At 44.6% G+C, this 20,386-nt stretch overlaps 1 protein-coding gene across 3 annotated transcripts in view; it reads left to right on the top strand.

Moving 5' to 3' along the window:
- The first annotated feature begins 5,782 nt into the window (after positions 1 to 5,782).
- Positions 5,783 to 20,386, top strand: part of ETV6 (ETS variant transcription factor 6) — a 221,393-nt gene continuing 206,789 nt past the window's right edge. For 2 of the 3 annotated variants that reach the window (XM_069489514.1, XM_069489515.1), the window contains exon 1: positions 5,783 to 6,067. In XM_069489514.1, the coding sequence (XP_069345615.1) occupies positions 6,035 to 6,067 (33 nt within the window). In that variant the 5' untranslated portion in view covers positions 5,783 to 6,034. Of the gene's footprint in view, positions 6,068 to 9,873; positions 10,032 to 20,386 lie in introns of those variants that run through there. The other variant, XM_069489516.1, reaches the window with a different exon arrangement.

Consider the following 20,386-nt stretch of genomic DNA (forward strand, 5'->3'; position numbering starts at 1 on the left):
GGATTAAGCATAAGCATTTCTCCTCTGCTTTCTCTTTCCACCAGCTATGACAGACCCTTCTTAAAAAAGCATGCCCATTATATTAAGTCATTTCTGGTTTGGCACAGATACAAGGATGGTGTTTGTTATTGTAGTTTGTATTGTTTAAAATGTTATTAATTCCATTTTTTTCAAGTATAACATATTATAGTAACAGCTGTTAAGATTTTAAATTAAACACATCCACTTCCACAAATTCCCCACTCTTTACCCCTCCTCATCACTCTTTTGGAGGACAAAGATGAGACATGCAGGTTGCTCTTCCAATTTGTATGTAGAATGTCTTAAGAGACCATAATTCACTCTTTACACTCCAAACAAGAACAAAAAGAATAACTGAGTTAAACTTCAGAAAGTGACAGTCCTTTATGCGAGGAAAGACCCACATGGTTCTCAGCCCTGACTGAAGTGGAGGGAGGAGGAACATACCATACATGATGGTAAAAAGAAACCAGCCTGTAACAAATGTTAATGGCAGTGTGTGGGCTGATGAGACAGGTTAGACTCCAGGGAAGCCACAAGCATGCAGCAACACCATAACACCTCACAATTCTTTCCCATTGACATTCACTAACTACTGGGGTAGGATAACAAAAACAAGGACAGTGAAGAATGGCTGAGAACAACTCTCAGAGATACACTGGTCTAAAAATGCTGAGAATAACTGCTCTAAGACAAGATTTGCTTACAGGAAAAGTCCTAATCCTACCTTCAACATATTTGAAGCCAATGGTAAATTGAATCAAACTAAAGCTGTAACAAAGCCGAAACCCAGCTCAACTATAGATTATATTGACTCAGCCCCAACTCTAGTGGCCTGACAGGAGAAGGTGTGTTGCCCTTTTTGGAGGATAGTTCATGTAATTCATTGTGTACTATGCTCTTACATAAAATGTCTAACACACAATCAAAAAATATCAAGACACACACACAGATGCAAAAAAAAAAAAAAAAAATGTGACCCATGGTCAAGAAGGGGAGCCATCAATAGAAGTTAACCAAGAAACAGCACAAGTTTTAGAATTATCACATTTTGACAAAAATGCTAAAAGATTTAAAGGAAAGGGTGGAAACCATGTGCAAAGTGATGGGCAATTTCAGGAAAGTATTAAAAAACCAAATGGGGCTGGGCGCGGTGGCTCACGCCTGTAATCCTAGCACTCTGGGAGGCCGAGGTGGGCGGATCGTTTGAGCTCAGGAGTTCGAGACCAGCCTGAGCAAGAGCGAGACCCCATCTCTACTAAAAAAAAAATAGAAAGAAATTATATGGACAGCTAAAAATATATATAGAAAAAATTAGCCGGGCATGGTGGTACATGCCTGTAGTCCCAGCTACTCGGGAGGCTGAGACAGGAGGATTGCTCGAGCTCAGGAGTTTGAGGTTGCTGTGAGCTAGGCTGACGCCACGGCACTCACTCTAGCCTGGGCAACAGAGTGAGACTCTGTCTCAAAAAAAAAAAAATAAATAAATAAAAATAAAAAACCAAATGAAAATGGTAAAAATAAAAAATACAGTATGAGAAGTAAAGAACTAATTAGATGAGCTTAATAGTAAATTGGAAAAAACAGGAAAGAAACTTGAAAAGAGATAAATAGAAAGCATCCAATGGAAACACAAAGAGAAAAAAGATAAACGAAACAGTATTTGAGATCTACGGAACAATATCATATGATCTAACACTGGTATCATGGGAGTAATAAAAGGAGAGGAAAAATAGAATGAGCAGAAAAAATATTAAGAGATAATAAATACAAATTTTCTAAAACTAATGAAAGATATCAACCTATAGGTCCGAGAACTGCAGCCGACATCAAGTAGAATAAATTAAAAGAAAACTACATCTATGCACCTCATAGTCAAAATTCTGAAAACCAATTTAAAGAGCAGATCTTAAAAGCAGCCAGAGGAAAAAAAAAAAACACTGCCCATAGGGGCACCAACATATAAACTACAAGTGACTTTTTATCACAATAATGGAGAAAAATGAGGAATGACATGTTTAAAGTGCTGAAAGGAAATAAAAATCCATCAATCCCAAATTTTATATAGAGTAAAAATATCCTTCAAAAATGAAAATGAAATAAAGACATTGATAGACATACAAAAGCTGGGAGACTCTGTCTCCAAAAGACAGCACTACAAGAAATGCTGAAAGAAGTTCCTGAAGAAGAGAAGTGATACCAGATGGAAAACCAGATCTGCAAGAAGGAATAAAAAAGTACCAGAAAGGATAAATATCTAGGCAAAATAAAAAGAAACATACATTTTAATACATGCATTATATGCACATATTTACAAATTTCTAGATAAAAATACAATATATAGTGAATGTTACAACATATAGAATAGAAGCAAAATATGAGACAACAATGTCACAGAGGATGGGAGATGGATAAATGGAATTATGCTGTTGTAAGCTTTTTATAGAATCATAAAATAGAATACTATTATTTCAAGGTAGACTGTGATAATTAAATATGCAAATCGTAATTTACAGAGCAACCACTATGTTTAACATAAAGAAGAAAAGCTAGAAAGACAATCTAGCAATTTAAATGGAATATAAAAATATCCAATTTACCCAAAAGAAATTAGGACACAAGGAATAGAGAAACAATGGACAAATGGAAATGAATGAATGAAAAGAACTTCCCTCAACCACTATTATTGAACACTGAATGGCTTTGGAAATGAGATTTTACTACAGACTTGATAATGTTTCCTCATGAATTCAACCTAAAATTACAAGGCAAAATAGGGCTAACATGCAAAACTTATACTGCAGTAAAATCATTTTGACACAACTAACATTGTTTGAATCACAAATAATGTCAAGCTGTTTTACACACTTCCCATGCTGTCAAAAGTTAAAACAAGAAGCAAGATCTTCATTCCAACACAAATTTGCAGCAGTTATATTTTTCTGAACTCAAACTATATTTCCAATGGTGTTTTTTGGATTTCAGTGCAAGTGCAAAGGAAATGTCCATATATTATATGAAATCCACTTAACTGTGCAAGTGAAGAGCTTCCACCTAACCTTCAACTGGAAGTGATTAACCTGCAGTGTAATGGCATGCTAAAGGGGAAATATTAAAAGAATTTATAGAGTTCTAATAGAATTTTAGAAATCCCTTCTAAGCAATGAATACACTCAAGTAAAATCACATGCTCATGGATTGATATCAATATTTGGCAGTACCTGTCTGGGTGGAAAGACATTTGCAAAAATGAAGTACATAAAATCTCATTAAAAATCAACATTAACAGATGAACATTTGCAATTTTGATGATAGAGAGCACTTACTTTGCACCCAACCAAGTGACATGTTATTCCCCCCGAAAAAATTTCCATTCTTCTGTATTAAAATTGCTATTATTACTATATTTTGCATTTTGTCAATAAAAAAATTGTGGACATTTGTTTTCCTGTTATATAAGTATCTTCCTAATGTCCTCAATTTTGTCTCTTGACCTGTAAAGACTAAAATATCTACTATCCGCCCGTTACAGAGATGGTCAACCCCTGGTTTAAATGCAGCTTTTGCCACAGCTGTCACTGTGTATTTTGCTTTGGAACCACAAACATTCTTTGTCAAACCAAACATCTATGAATCACTTGGAGAAGGTAAGGAGGAGTTAGGAATGGAAATTGAGAGTTCATTTAATCCTGGGGTTAAAGAATAATTGTAGCTAATTTTGACTACATATAGTATATAACTCTCTGCTAAGGAAGCATTTGTATAATATTTTCTTATTTAATCCGAGAATCTTCTAAGATAGGTGCTACTTCCCCCTCCCCCCATTTCGTAGCAATTCTGATTGAGTTGTAAGAGATCACACTGATAAGTGATGTAGAGGACTTAACCCAGCAATGGGACATCAGTACCAGTATCTGCAACACCAGTTGAGAGGGGCAAAGGTAAACAAATAATTGTTGAGGGGGAGGAGCAGGTGGGCAAAGGCAGAGGAGTTGGTGTGGGCAAGACTGAGATCTCACAGGGAGGGTAGGACCACTAGGTGGCAAAAACTGAGGTTCCTGGAGGCTCACAAAAACCCATTCCCACCTTCCCGGCAACAGGACTCTTGCCCACCCATCTCCTTTAATAAATTTTGGTTCGGAGTGTTCTGATCAATGTGCGAACAAAAGTATTGTTTGTACAAGTCTGGACACATTTTATCATGCAGAGAAGTGAAGGAAAGTGGGCAGGAAAAATCCATGGGGCGGGGGAAGATCTGGGAAATGTACAAGGAACGTATAGGTATATATGTATATATACACATATGCATATTTATAGTGTATTTAACATATTACTGTATAAAGACAAAATTACAACAAATTTCATTTAACATCCTACATCTACACATTAAACCCCTGTGTATGTATTAGCAGGGTTTAGAATTTAAACATATTATAATGCTCTCAACCTTTTGCGGTGGACACTCCAGGGCAATTTGAGAGTCTATAAATAATAATAAAAATAATAGAGTGATCAGACCACTCGTACTCAAGGCTAGCACCCTCTGCCCTACCGGCTTTAACTTCCCCAAACTGCTTTTCCAACCAAATATCCCTCCCCCTGCAGGATCCCAGGGACGTCCAATTGGCCAATGACGGTTTGAGAGAAGCGGTCCTGGGCAGGGGTATTATCTGCAGAAACACGTCCGGTCAACTTTGTAGTCGAGTCACCTATTTCGGTTGGTAGCGGCCGCTATTTCTTTAAATGGGCAGTGGATTTCGAAACGGGAGGGGGGTGGTCAGGAAAAGGAACTCAGCTGCCTTTGATAACTGCCCAGCAGCCTGCCCTTCCCCGGAACGCGTGCTCGCCCGGGAAGCGCCCGCGGCGGCCGCATCCCCGAGCCCGCGCGCGGCGCCGCCGCGTCCCCGGGCGCCCCCTGTCCCGGGGAATCCCCCCACCCGCAGGCCCCCAGCTCTGCGGCGCGGCCGCCCGGCTTTGTCTCCGGCGTCGCGCTCGGGCGCTCGCTCGCCCCTCGCTTCCCCGTGTGCAGTCTGTAACCCGATCTCCCATTTCCTGGTGGATTCTCTTAAAGAGGCAGCGGTCGAGAAGCAGAACAAAGGCTATTGTTTTATTTCCTCCTCCGGGTTCCGCGTCCTTACCGGAATGGCCCTTCGTACATAATTATTTTCTTTGCATCTGCGCTCAGGGAAAAATGTTCAGAACCCGTGTGCACACCCGTGTGTCTAAGACTGAGCTGGGGGAGGTGGGAGGAGTTGAATAAACCTGTTCTGTGGTGTCGGGGCCACGATGTAACGTTTTTCAAAGGCGCCTTCCCGCGGCCGGGAAGCGTTCGGCGGGCGGGCGGGGGTCTCGCGCGCAGGGCCGGGGGCTGCGCCCTGGGCCGGCCCGGGGTCTGCGCCGCGCGCCCAGTGCCCGCACCGCTGCCCCGCGCGGCCCCGCTCCCCGGTGTCCTCCGCCCGCGCCCCCGCGGCCGCCCCTCCCCCCGCCGGCTTTTATTTCCCCGATGCCAGGCTGTAACCCGAGCTTTTATTTCCTGGTGGCTCCTTTAAGAGGCAGAGCTCAGTGCTGGGAATTCACGTCAGTTTCTGCACTGAAACTCTCAAGATCAATGAGCAAAGCGCTTTCTCAGTTCTGCCTTTCAGTTTCTCTCTTCCAGGAAGGAAAACATTCGAGAGAGCGAGGGAGAGCGGCGGGAGGGCGGGGGGCGGGGGCCGGCCGGGTGGGAGGAGAGACGGAGGCCGGCCGGGCTGCGCCCCGGGTCGCCGCGTCGCGCCGCGACCCGCAGACCCCGCCGCCGCGCTCGCCGGCTCCCACGCCCCCGCCGCCCCGCGCGCCAAGTCCGCGGCCGCCCGCCCGCCGCACCCGCAGACCCCCGGGGCGGCTGCCGGCGGAGATGCTGGAAGAAACTTCTTAAATGACCGCGTCCGGCTGGCCCTGGAGCGTTTCTGGGTTGGGGAGAGGAAAGGAAAGTGGAAAAAACCTGAGAACTTCCTGATCTCTCTCGCTGTGAGACATGTCTGAGACTCCTGCTCAGTGTAGCATTAAGGTAAAATTCTTCTCCCCTCCCTCTCCGTGGTCGAAAACCTTGAGCTGCACGCACGGCCGGGGCAGTCGTGCCGGGCTGCTCCGAGGGGCTGTTGCAGTTGCTCTGCGCGCAGGAGATTATTTGGGGCGCGCAGGGAGGAGATGCAGCTCGCGGCGGCGGCGGCCGTACCCTTTAGCGTAACCTTGCTGCTGCCCCCCGCCGAGCCCCTGCCGGCGCCTCGGCCCCCACCCCCTTTCTTTTTGACAATGAAATGCCCGTCACAATTGGACAGGAGGAACCCGGGATGTCTCCAGAACTGTAGAACACCCCCGTAATTAGTGCGCTTTAAAAAAATCCCTGCTCCGTATTCCTACACCCAACATGTGACCGAAATGTAACTTTTGTTCCCGAGGGGTGGTCGTCTTAGAAAAAAAGTTCTTCAGCCCCCATGAGGGATGGAATCGTTTCTTTTTTTTTTTAAAGGACTCTGGATTTGATCAGACAGAATTCCTCCCCCCCCCCATTGTAATTGCAAGCGCTGTCGGAGAGACAGTCCTGGTGTCAGCTTTTCCTGGGCATTGCACAATGAATTTTTTTTTTTTTTTTTAAACCAAGGTGAATAAAGTTGCTGAATAGTTATTTTACTCTGATGCGTATGAAAGTTGAGCAATCCCAAAGTACAAAACTCGTGTGATGCAGGGAGAGAAAGAACTAAGCGACCAGGCAAAATGACCTTCTGTGTTTGACAGTGCGGGGAGGATATCGAAGAGCAGGAATCTCCCAGCTTTCTGGCCATGTTTTGCAGTATTGTAAATGCAGGATGGTGGATGTTTGCAAACACAGTACTTGGCTTCCAAGTAGCTGTGTGTATGCATATCTATATAGCTATAAAGGCTGTGGTGCTGCCGTTTGTTGCTTCTAAAAAGTTGTTGTAAAGTTTGCCACCATTGGGAGGCAGGATGATTTATCCATCTCCCCCAGTTATTTTTCCCATCGCTGCATTTATTGTGAACTTTACTTTTTCCATCAGTGCCTAGGTGGAAAGCCTTTTGCTCTTGTGAGGCTGACACTGCTGAAGTTTGTTTTGGGCTTGGCCTATTTAATGTGTGTCCCTTGAATGGACACTACAGAAACAATGGACAAATAACCTGTTTTCTTCATCTGTGGGGAGTTAGAAAAACCTTTCCTGTCTTAACACTGCTTCTTAATTAGGATCTATGTTGGGGGAAGGCAGTATTTTATCATACTGGGTTTTCATGATTACAGTCAGATTGTAGTGTTTCTTATCAGGAAAGATTTTCATGGGTTTGGGGTAAGGCTACTGTGAACTCACAAGGTGGGCTGGGTTTCTTTGTTTTTGCCTCACAAAAATGCCCAATGGAACTTTTAGGCTTCTGCGTTTGTACATATCTGGGGGTGGCAGTATATCTGTGGGTGTGAAGGGGGTGCCACACTAAAGAACTTAGGATACTTTGATACTTCAAGACCAATTTCTTTTGCGGCATAAATTAGATTCTACATTGAGTTCAGGAAAATCCTGCGGTATAGATAATCTAATTTATTTGAAACTTCATAACACAAACAGAGGCAACTAAATAATAGGGTATTAAACCAGTAAATTGTATTTAGCTTGATGGCAATAAACGTAACATCAGGAAAATCTGCACGAACTATGGGTCAGTAACTTTAGGGTGAAAACAACACAAAGCAATGCTTTCTGTGACTTTTCTTGATACCTCTTCTAAACTGCTCTCACTATTGTGATTGGCTTATGGCTGTGTGCTGGAGGCAGAGTGCTACTGAGTGGCTTGTTTCATTGTGCTTTAGTGGGAAAAGAGTCCAACAATCCCTTTCCACACACACACACACGCAGAACCAGTCCCGAAGAAAACACTTTCTTAAATATGACATAAAAATTGTGTCCATAATTTGCATGTCATTTTTTCCCCTTAATGCGTACACTCTAAGTTCTTTTAGGGTGCCTCTTTTCATTACTGTGTTCTTCTTTGTAATTAAAATAGATACAATGTTCTTTACCAATAATGAAAGTATCACTTTTATTTTGGGTTGGTCTTGATGGAACTAGTACGCTTAGACTATGCATGTGTTTAAGCACATACACCTGAAGAGTATCTTTCCATGGAGTTTGTTTAATTCACTGTGTTCCAGTAATAAGCGCTGGAGATCAAGGACAGGGATTATTCCAGGTCATCTGAAAATGTTCTGGGGATGTGCTGCGTTTCATTTAGTCCCTGGGATGTGGTACAGTGACTGCATAATAAAAAATGTTTGCTGGCAACCCACAAGCAAGTTGCTTGCTTCTAGAGTTCAGTAAACAGTATGCTTTTCTGTGGAGTAGAGAACGAACGTCTCAGGCTTTCAAGGATGAGCTGATGAATCTGATATACCGAACGCGTGTGACATGGAAGGCTCTCCCTCTTCTCTCCACTCCTGAAACCTCACTGGCTCTCATTCCGTCCAAGCAGCCCGTCAGCAGGCAGGCAGTCCCTCAGCAGCTGGCAAGGTGGAGCTCGGAGGAGCCCGACCACAGGCGGCCACAGAGGGAAGTACTTTGTTTACTTCTGAACAGTGTCTGTTCTGGTAGAAAAGAGTAGTGTCCAATTTGGGTGGAGTTGCCAAGGTGAAAGTTTCTGAATTGCCCAATCAGTGACACCTTTGTAGAGATTGCTTATGTGGTCGTGGTTGACAATCAGTGCCCAATAAGGGCTTTTATATTTCTTTTGCGCTTTGTAAGTGTGTTCTCATTACCTAGGGAAGTGAACATCACACACACTTTTTATAGTCAAAGAAAGCTTGACTAGCCCAAGGTCACCCAGACTGTCACTGAGCCCCACTGTTTCTCTGCTTGGGGCTGTCCCTTCGAGCACTGTGGTACTCTTATCATGAGAGTTTAAATGCTTCAATTCCTGATCATTTGGGGCTGTTTCAATGTAAGGACAAGATCAACGCTCTATAAAAAGCCAATTTTTTTTTTTTTTTTTCCCAAAGGATTGCCTGGCTGACTGTGCTGGTCACAGGAAGAAGGAAGAGGCTGTCTTTTCCATCATGAGCCTTCACCTTCAAGTCACCTGTTCATTTTTAAGTTCAGCCAAGTTGCGGCGGAAAGTGGTTATGGCCCAGCAGACACAGTCCTTCTTCAGGGTTGGCACAGTGCTTTAGTGGGCCAGGGTTATCCAGAATGCAAAACTAGTTGCATAATGTCCTTGGTCCCCTCCTTCCCTGCCCTCCTTATCAGTCAGCTAGCATAGCAGAATAAAATTTGTTTTGTTTTTTTTTTAATTGTACTACTAACTGGGAGACTCTCTTGATCTCCCCCTCCTAGACTCTGAGCTCCTTAGGTTTAGTGATAATTATCTTTGTGTCTAGCATCTAGCTTGGCAGCTGGCACAGAAATGTTTCTCAGTACTGTTTGCTGATTTGAAGTAGGAGGTGGGAGGAGGCCAATGCCCTTTCCTCTCTCTGGCTGTGTGTGACCTCAGGGTGACTTAACACTTTCATCTGCTGGCTTTCAGGAAGCATTTACTAGGACCCCGCTACTGCCTCAGAGAGAGCTAGAGCACTCTTGGGGTGTCTGTCCAAAAACCCTTATTAATAGAATTTTGACATAGCCATAATGTTTTATTATTTTGATAAAATTCTCCAAAAATGCTTTTGTGTCAAAATAAACAAAAGAAGGAATTGAGTAAAAGATACAACAAAGGGGCTTGAGGAATCACTTTAAAAGGTTCAGATTAGCAAGCTTCCAAGTTTCCCCAGTTTCTCTGACTGTAGAATCAGGGAACTTTCAGATATTCGGCATTGAGAACCCTTAGAGATCACCTGGGCCAACCTCCCATTTTTTATAGAGGGGGGGAGGTCCAGAGAGCTAAGTGGTTTGCTTCAACCCGTAGGGGACTGAGCCAGGTTTGGAGCAACACAGGCCTACTGGGTCCCAGGCCACCACGCTGCATTCTCTGGGTTCATGGTGAGTCCCTATAAAAGGCCAAGGAAATTCGATACAATAGGCTTCACTCTCTCTGGCACTTCCTAGCTTGGTCCATTTTAATCACAAGCCAGCTGTCTGAGGGTACCGGGGTATGTGCCAAGAAGATGATGTGTGGGGGGAGGAATGGGCTGCAGGGTCTCGTCAGGTGTGAGAAGAGGAAGTAGTAGGAGATAGGGATGAGGGAAGAAGGGCCCGATGCACTTGTGTTTGCACCACTATTTGCAGCAATATTTTTTTTATGGTGCACCGGGGCCTGGTAGTTCTGCGTTGGGCCAAAGGTGCTGGTACCTGCTGTCAGGCCCGCTCTGAGGAATCCTTGCTTGGGCCGTAGGCTCTTTCATCAAGGTCAGCCAGACCTTTTTATACCTTCGTTTATGTGCACCAAGCTCCCTGTTAAAAAGAGCAAAAGCTAAAAACGTGGCAGCTGGTCCTATAGAAAGTGTCCTCGGTGGGGTAGGTAAGTCAGGGGAAACAAATACCCCAAATGTGAGTAGCAGAGGCAGGTAGAACTAAGACCCATCCCGTGACTCTGAGTGGAGCTGCGTTCGTGTGTGCCAAAGAAGGGCCAGGGACAAGGGGTCGGGCAGGGGCTTGCTGGACATAACATGCAGAGCAGTTTCATTTTATTACTGATTTTTAAAACTTGCCCTTTGAGGTCGCTCTCCAGTTGAATGAATCAGTGTCCAATGAGGCCCCCTAGGGCGTAGGGTGTACAAATGACATCTTTTTCTCTGTGAATCCTACTTTAGAAAAAGCGCTGGAGCCTGTTCTCAGGCAGGGTGCGCCACTGCTGTCCTTGTCGTTAGATGTGTGTAAGGAACCAGTCTCCGTGTGTATTTGTTGAATAGCATGAGTGTGAGTTCAGTCAGGGTTCCCACGCCAAGTGGGGCCCTGCTTCAAGACTGTTCACTGTCGAACCTGGTTATTTGGGGAGAGAAAGACTAGACGAAATTCGTGAGAAGTTAGAATTATAGCCCATTAAAAAACAAACACATTTTCATTGATTTTCCTGAACATACCGGAAGCAGGCTAATAAAGTGTTGCTTACTGGGGCATTTCAGGAGAAGCCTCAGTGAATAGGCAAAAATGACTTGTGTTGCACGTTATCCGTGGGGTGGAAACCAACGCTACGACGTGCTTGCAACTGCTCCTTCAGTGTCGAAAAAGGACCACACGTGTTTTATTTGCTCTGTTAATTTGTTTGATAACCCTTTCTCCTTGGATAGTGAAAATCCACAGTTCAGTGTGGTCTTTGACTAAATGATCTGGAACTCTCAGCGTGTGGGCCGGAGGTCTGATTATCAGGGCAGACGTTGCTCCATGGTAAGGGCGGGCTCTCCGGTGAGTGTAACTGCTCACCCAGCCCTGTGGACTGTGCTTGTGGAAAACTGTGGGACCCTTACATTTTTGGAACTTTATCAAGTGTATGTAATTAAAAGTGTCTGCTGCGTTAGTGATCATCGTTTCTACAGCAACCAGTACTAGCTTACAACTGTGTAGTGATTTACTATTCACAAGGCACTTTCTTCTCCGTTTCCTTCTTCCTCTTCTTTTCTTCTTCCTCCTCTCCTCCTCCTTCCTCCTTCTCCTTCTTCTTCTTCCTACTCCTCCATCATCATCACCCCCATCATTTATTGAATACTGCTGTGTGCTGGTCTTTGTGCTAAGTGTTTCATCTACATTAATTCATTATCTACATTATCTCATTATCTCTCAGGGATGCAGTTTTTCTCCCCATTTTACAAACGAGGAAACTGAAGCCCAGAGAGGTTAAGGGATGTCTTGGCCCAAGATCTCCCAGGCTGTAAGTAGCAAAGCTAGACCAGAGTCTATGTCATGGGTCTACAATTCTAGAGTCTCTTCCACGACTCTGTTCCAAAATACAGCCATCTTTGTGAAGAAAAGCAGGAAACTCGGAGTGAGGGGGCTGGTGGGTGGTGGCCTGAGCTGAGGGGAGAGACGGGAATAGAGCTGAAAAAAGTGCTCGTCGAGGTCCCTAATTTCCTTTGCTCTCTGGTCTCCTCTGAAGGTGGCTTTTCCTTGCCATTACACAAGTAGTGGGGACAGCCAGGTGGTCACATCAAGCCCCCCGCCCCCACCTTGGATTGAATGTCTGAGTCTTCTATTTTTGCACCAATCCCCTATGTCCTCTGGTGATACTTTGTCTTTTTATGGGTTTCATTTGGGGTCCTTCATGTTTTTCTCAGAAACCTTTCATTTCCTTCTCTGCTTTTCTCTTCCCTAATCACTTTTTCATTAGGTGGTTACAAGTCTGAGAGGTTGTGTCCCTTCATCCTGCCCCCCAGCCCCAGCTCAGGGCACTTTTGTGTTTGTTTGTTTTTTTTTTAAGCTTTATATACAATCCATGAACACAATGTTCGTTTTTGTTTTCTTAAACCATCCCTCATGTACATCTTTAATAATCTTTAATGCTGTGTGATTTCTAGGAATCTATTTGATGTCTTTTTAGGTGTTCCCTGATTTTCCCCTACCACCCAAGGAATAATCTTTTTTCTTCTCTTTCTCTCATAATGGCGTGACTATACTGGCCTTGTTCTAATTTACTTAAATGAAGAGAGAATTTTAGCCATCTGCCTTCATGAATTTCTGAATTTGAACGTTCTGTCCCCCCCCCCCCCCCCGCAGAAAAGCGGTCTCTGTCACCCAGGCTGGAGTGCAGTGGCATTATCATAGTTCACTGCAGCCTCGAACTCCTGGGTTCAAACGATCCTCCCACCTCAGTCTCCCCAGTAGCTGGAACTACAGGTGTGGGCCACTGTGCCCGGCTTGCACAGCTTTAATGTGGAGTCTTCAGAGCAGATGTAGGGAAGGAAGCAAAGAGAGAGAGATGTGTTGTGAGATAATGTAAGGGGATTTAGAAAGCATAATCTAATTTCTCATGAAAAAGATGAGGAGACTGAGTTTTGTGGCATTTAAATTGCTTGCCTGAGACCACATTGCTAATTGTAGCCAAGTCAGAGTTAGAATCAGGTGTTCTGGCCTAGGTCTGTGTTCCTCTTAACACCATGGCAGAGGAAACGTCACAGAAAGCAGGGAAGAATTCAGAAAGCCTCCCTTCCTTGTTAGGACTCATGTATAGGGTAAAATCTCTTTGCATGGCGCCACACAATGCCTGATAGTCATGTTCATAATGATGACTTCTAAGTTAAAGACAGAGTTTAACTTCTGAGATTTAAGAAGTGAAGAAAGAATACAATGTGTTTTAGAAACATATCCAGAGAAAGTGATTGGCATAAAAATAACGTTAAGTTTTCTAAGGCTAAACCTCCATTGTCTGGATGAGTGATTTATGAAAAATAGTCCCCAGCGAAGACATGGCAGAGCTGGCCGATGCATCTGCACACTGGCGAGGCCTTCTGTGCTCCTGGGGGTATTTTCCCTTTGTATGTGGGAGTCAGACGTACAGAAAATGACCTCATTTCCTGAATGACCCAAAAAGGACACGTTGCCCTGTTGGTATGAGCAAGGTTGGTGAGTGTGCTCAGTGATATAAGTGTGCCACGGTGTAGTTCCCATCGCCACTGCTTGAGATTTTGATTTGAACTTCATGGTGTCTCCTGCTGATTCTTACCTATAAAGTTGACTTCCCTTAAGGGGATTCTAAGTTGCTGAGAAGAGGGCTCCACCTCAGTGCCGCCCTGTGCAGTGCTTCTAGGAGAAGAGCACAGACACTGGAGTACACAGACCTGTGAATCCTGGAGAGAACTTGAACTTGTTCAAGTTATTTAATTGTGAGCCTTTTAACTCATTTGAAGTGGCAGTAAAAATATGTGTCCCTTAGGGTTATGGGGATATGTAAATTGCCTACTACAGTGTCTTACACTGTTTAAAAAAAAAAAAGTTCTTCTCCCCCTTTATATATGCTCCACAACATGTGGATCTAGAAGGGGCTAGAGATTTTCTAGTCGTGTTCCCACATCATACAGTTGAGATGACAGAGGCCAGCGATGCTGATGGTCTTGCTCAAGCTGACGTGGCTGGTTGGTGGTACCGCCTGCACTAAAGTCTAGGCCTCCCACGTCTGCTGACTCCCAGCACGGTGTTTTTGTCACCATCCCATTGAGCTGTTCCTAGGGCTAGGGTCACTCAGTGCTCAAAAAGCTCTTAACTTTAATTGGATACAACAATAGGAGAGATGAGCCAACTGCAATTACATGGTAATGGTAAATGCTTTATGCTTCTTACAGCAACATTTTGAGGAAATAGCTAGTATGGTTCTGAATAAGTTTCCAGAGATTAAAAAAAAAAGGAAAAAAAAAAAAAAACCCCTCAGTCTGGAAGTACTGTGCAGCGCCTAACTAGCATTGTTACTCAGCACTCAAGTATTCGAACCTATTCAGGGATCTGCTTGTTCATACTGTTGCTTGTTTGCGACTGGGGCGAGGCTTGAAAGAGAGCATCGATCCGCTGGTCTGCTTTTGTTTCCCAGGCCGTTCCACGTCTGTCTGGCCACAGAACAGACACCGCTCGCCGTGGGGTGGAGAATTTTCCGTTTCAAGAGCACAGAGTAGATGGCCCTTAGTGGAAGTTTAATTATACAGAAGACTTTGAAAAAGCCAAATTTGTGACTTTGGGCCCGGAAGGAACCTTCATTTAGTAAATGTGAAGGGACCGAAGTACCTCTTTTCAGCGGCTGTAGTCTTCTTGCCCTGGACTCAAAATACAGTCCTGACTCTTCTTTGTATGTACGTGCTAAACGAGAAGGTGAAACACAGACTGGGAAACGACCCTTTTTGAGGAATAGTGGAGAGAATGTTAGCTGCCTCTTCTTCCCACCCCATGAAATAGGTGTGGACTCCATTAAACTGTTGAAGAAAGAATTTAGGTTTAGAGAGAAACTGTTCCTCTGCGCTGCTCTGGGAGCTAAGGGTGGAAGTTTGTGCTGTTCTTCTCAGCTGCCTTGTACCCTCCCTAGTGGGTTGTGAGGGGCCGTGTCACTTTATCTCTCTTAGGACTTGTCTGTGTGATGAGGTGAGTAATCCCTGTTTCACTCATGTCCCCTATACATCAGGAAGCAGTGAGCAAAGATGAGATGTTGACTCTAAAGTATTTCCTGGAAGAAATGAGCTGCAGATAGAAATCAGTCTTGTAATTAAAAAAAAAAAAAAAATCAAACTCCAGAGAGTATCCTGTTTGTCTCTGAAGTTACCCATTTCCCCAAACACTTCCTCTTGTTCCCCAGTGAAAGTGTGAATTTAGGTGTGGCGGGGGGATGTTCTGGTACCACTGAAAGAAGAGAAAGAGAGAGGGAGGGCAGGTCTGTCCACCTCGCTGCAGGTGTGGCCTGGAGGAGTGCTGGGGTCCCTATGGGAGAGTCAAGGTCAAGGGATGAAGAGATCTTGGTCAAGGAGCCCCAAAAGATAGTTAGATTAGAAGGAATATGTTCCTTAGGAGTATGTTCTAATAGATTAGAAGAAATATTAGTACAGTAGGGAAATTATAGTTCACAATAATTTGTTGTATATTTCAAAATAGCTAGAAGAAAAGAATTGTAATATTCTCAGCACAAAGATAAATGTTTGTGGTGACAGATACCCTAAATACCCTGTCTCGATCATTACACACTGTATACACGTATCGAACTATCACATGCACCCCCAAATATGTACAACTATTATATATCAATTAAAAAAGAGGCAAGGTCAAGAGACAATTTAGAATTAGTGTTATCTCAGGCCTGATAACGAATACGTGGGCAGGTAGATCTGCACGGGGGTGAGGAAGAGGAAATGTCACGGAGACTGCACAGAGGAGGAGGCAGGAGTGTGCTGAGCTCTCCGCTGCTTTGAGGAGCTCAGACTAGGGAAGGACGATTCTCTCAACCCTAGTTCCTTTATTATTTGTTATTTCTAGACCATTTTTCTTTCCCAGCCTATCCTTGACCAACAAATCAGACTCCTGCCTTAGCAAACCACGTTGTAGTGTTTCTGGACTCCCGCATACGGGTCCCCTGTTTATTTTCATGTATTGATCTGTGATCACAGGCCAGGCACCCAAAGGGACAGAGGTGAGTCCTCTTGTTTTGGGCTGCTGTGAACTCAGGCCCAAGCCCCTGTCACAGGGTTGGCACTCCTGGTTTTGGAAAAAGGGAAAATCTGACGGATTGGAACCCGGGTGCATTTTGTAGCTGCTGTGTCCTCTTTTTGACTTGAGCTCTGCGAGGTTTAAAAAAACCTGTGTCATGAGTGCATGTCATGGCTGCTTTGTGCTGTTGAGACCCGTGGCTGTCCTGACTGATGGGTCTTGACTGACTATAATGGCCAGGGGTGGGTGGGGATGGCAGGTCAAGGGTCACTCTCACTTTGCACCTTTTGATCTGGTCTTTATTCGGAGCAGGTGAATTTGGTGGGAGAGTTGTCATTTGTTACTCAGCGTTTACCCTTCCGAGTAACATAGATTCCCCAGGCCGGGTGCATCTCCTCTGCTCCCCGACTTTGAGACCTGAATGACCTGATTTGGCTGACTACACCTCCAATCCCCTGGAAAGCTGCCAGCTCCTTACTTGACTTTGTGCCACTTAGTCCTTCCCTCGTCTGCTGACTCTAATCCTTTAGGGTGAGGTGGAGGGAGGGACCGTACCAATTGGAAAGGTAAGAGTGTTTTCCCTTGGAGAGCCAGAGAATCAAAGGCTCACTTTTTGCATCTCTGAGGCTCCTTGCTTTCTGCAGGGCTGTGAGTGGGGAGGTGAGGGTGCACTCCTCTGCAGGCAGAAGTCAGCTGTAGGTCAGACACGGCTTTGGAACACGAAGGCATCCAGGGGGAATGCTGGCGAGCACAGGGAGGCTGGAGTGGTATCCTCTCATCTTCTTCTGCGTGCTGTAAGGGTATCTTTAACTTTCACCCAGATGGGCAGGGAGATGGGCAAAGGGACCTCGGTGTTAGGTGACATCTCAAGTAGGGTACCTAGTAGTGCACCCTTCTTACATGTTCCTACCCTTGCTGGCTTTTGAGCTTTTCTAAGCCGTCTACTCCTGGAAAATGAGCAAGGAGCCACGAACATGCACAGCAGCGTATCTACTTAGCATCTTCTGGGTGCGAGGCAGGATACTCTGCTGAGACATGTGTGGAACAAGGCCTCAGAGGGGAAAATCCTTAAAAATACAAGAAGGAAGAAAGGTAGAGAGCCAGGCAGACCCCACCGAAAGGGGGAAAAGATGGGCCCCGCCGCACAAGTCATCGCTAATGTTAGCCGGCTCTTCTGAGAATTTGTCTGTCTTGAAAAACTTGGTAAAATGGCCAAATGGAGCTTCTCTCAAGTAGGGGGAATGCCTGTGTGTGCTTTTGTGGTTAGCCATCATGTCGAGCAGTCTGATTTAAGGGAAAAATGGTCTGTGTACATTTTCATTTCAGCTGTGGTCTTTGAAGGTTTACCATGGAGGAGGTGTGGGTGGATGAGAATATAGTCCTCTTGCCTCCTGCTTGGTTTTTATCTAGGTTATAGGTGAATGTGAGTTCACAACACAGCCTGTTTTTTATTTGGGTGCATTTTAGGACGACCTGCAGAGCTTAGTTTGGGCAAACCCTGTGACCCTGCCTCAGTGTACATGTTCGTGGGCTGCCAGGCTAAATGCCAATGGATCGCTGGAAAGAATTTACTTTGCAGCTCTGGCCCCCAAATTGCTGTCTGCAGTTCGTCTTAGGATCTCATATTATTAGTTTTCTCCCCTTCATCCTTTTGGAACCTCAAGTGGGGTCTGTGTTGACAAGATTGTGCTTCTCTGGGGAAGTTCTGGCAGCACACTTGAGGAGGTGAGGCCAGTGTTAGTCCAGCTGGCTGGCTGCATCCCGGGCAGGGGGCCATGCTCAGATTGCAAGGGTCTCTCAGCTGGTCCTAGTGTCCCCAGGACACAAATGTTAGGCTTTGGAGGAAAACTTATGATTTTAGGTTCATTCTTTATCTGCATTTGTATGCATGAACAGCCTCATAATTGAAGTGCATTGAAAGATTTCTTCACACTCCAACACGTAGAAAGTGGCTTCTTTGGGTCAATGAAAGGTTCCTAGGTAAAGTTATTGAAGGCTCAACCTTAGAAACGAACACCAGAGTTTAGAATTAGCATGTTCTAGAGAGAACAGTAAGATGGTAGCTGACACGATGCCTTTATGGGCTATTTTTAGCTCTGGTTGGGACTATATGGTATGACTTGTGCTTTCTTGGGCATCATCCTGCTTTTATTCCAAGGATTTGTTCTTGTGACTCTTGTTTGCATATATGCACATCATGTATTCTTTGCTTATAGCATCATAATTTACTGAACGTATGATATAATCTGTTTCCTAGCATATAGAGAAAAAGATTGCACAAAACCCAGCCTTGTTGTGGCAAAGAAACCTAACATATAGATGTAAAATATATCTCCTTGGAGGGTTGGCTTTGTGATGGGCTATAAACGGATTGTTAAACAGCAATGCGAGGGGCTGTTAACAAGCTGTTTCTAAGAGCATCTCCCTGGTCTGGTCTGAAAAGGTAATGTGTACATATTGCCGCTATGAAATAGTTTGCCTGTGGTGTTTGGAGAGAGAGAGAGAGTGTGTGTGTGTATGTGTGTGTCTTCAGTGGCGAATGAACTGAAAGGATAATTTAAAATGTTATTTGCTCCTATGGTAGTGTCTGCATTCTAAACTGGGCAATGTTTTGGTTTGTTTTTTAAGCTGGCTTAAATGAAGAGGTGTTTGGTCAGCCACAGGGTATGAATCAACCAAACTTCAAAAAGGTGCCGTATGTTTATAATAACACCCTAAGTATATGAGAGCTGCTTTAAGGATTTATGCCTTAGTGTACGTGGATGAATAGGTAAATCATCTCCCCATCAGCAAACTATCATTTAGTTTCCCACGTTCAGCAAAGCAGGGTTCTTATTACGTGTCTAATCTTACTTGAACTTGTTTTCGCACTTAGGTGACATAGCTAAAAATTGTGCCATGCCAATTTCAGCTACTATGGGTTTTTTAGTGGAAGAGAACTCTTTCTCGTTACTAGGATGCCATGTGTCGACTGTGTTAGCAGCTGCTGTGTTGAAAAACAGGTGCCTCTTGTAATCCTCTGATGGCTCAGTTTGCTAGCCTGGCAGAGCCTTATTATTATTGTTTTTATTTATTTATTTTTGTCCCACGTCAGTCAGATACTGCCAAGGGATGTTGATGAGCGGGATTAATGTGAGAGGAGATGGCAGCTTCTCTTGGTGGAGGTTTCTGTTACAGGAATCCGTCTAAGAGTCTCGTATCATAAAGATAGGGCTAAATAAAAACCATTCAGGATACGAATCCCAGGGGAGAACCGCCAAAAGAAGGATAGTGAATGAGTAGTTCTGCCAAGTCACCTCTCTGTCATTCTTCAAAGGCCAACTTAAAGCCAGTGCTGCCACAGAAGCCATCCAGGACTGAGGGTAGCGAGTGATGACCCTCCCCTGGTCCACTGCACACTATTAGACTCATCCACTGCTGCTTCTTAAGGCTACTGGATTGAAAGTGTCGGGAGGGCAGAAGTGCCGTCTTTTCTAATCTGCCAGTCAGTCTGGTGCACGCTGACCTTTCCTCTCCATGCTAGGGCTGTGGCTGTCTTCTTTCTGGCCCCAGAACTTTCAGTTGTCTTTTATCTGACCTTTCTACTGCCCCTTTTGCCCCCTCCAATCCAACCTGGAATGATTCTTTGCAGATAAAAATGTGATCATATCCCTCCCCATCTCACACTGCAGAACTCCTTGTGATGTGCAAGGCCTTTTACAGTCCACCTTTCTAGCATCATCTCCAACCTCCCCCTCCACATTATGTTCCAATCAATAAATACCTTCTCTTATCCCAGACCACATCATGAACTTTTATGCCTGGAATCTTCCCCTGATCCTTTTCTTGCCTGGCAGCCACCTTGTCATCTGCAGCCCATTTCTTAAACCTTCCCAGCTGGACACCGTGTTCCCACAACTCGTGGAACTCACCTCTGCCGTTGGCAGTGATCTGCCTACAGTTTAATTGTTTACCATCCCTCCTAGAGTGAAAGCCCAGTGAGGACAGGAGCCTGATGGATTCATGTTTTTATTTCCAGTGTCCAGCACAGTGCCTGGCACAGGAGGGCCAATGGATATTAGCCAAATAGAATTGTCTAATCAGGAAGTATTTATTAAGCTTCTGTTACAGGCTTAGTGGGTGCTAGGCTCTGTGATACGTAAGATAAAGACCTTGCACAGTTGAAATCCTGAGCAAATACCCCTTGGGGGTAGAGGCAGGAAGAAAGGTAGATATCTGTAATATATTTTGAGGCGTATCAGGACCACATGGCAGGGCTAACACGCTGCACCTCTGGTACCTCTGGTGCT

Source organism: Eulemur rufifrons, chromosome 16 (genome assembly GCF_041146395.1).
Source record: "Eulemur rufifrons isolate Redbay chromosome 16, OSU_ERuf_1, whole genome shotgun sequence".
Taxonomy (NCBI): domain Eukaryota; kingdom Metazoa; phylum Chordata; class Mammalia; order Primates; family Lemuridae; genus Eulemur; species Eulemur rufifrons.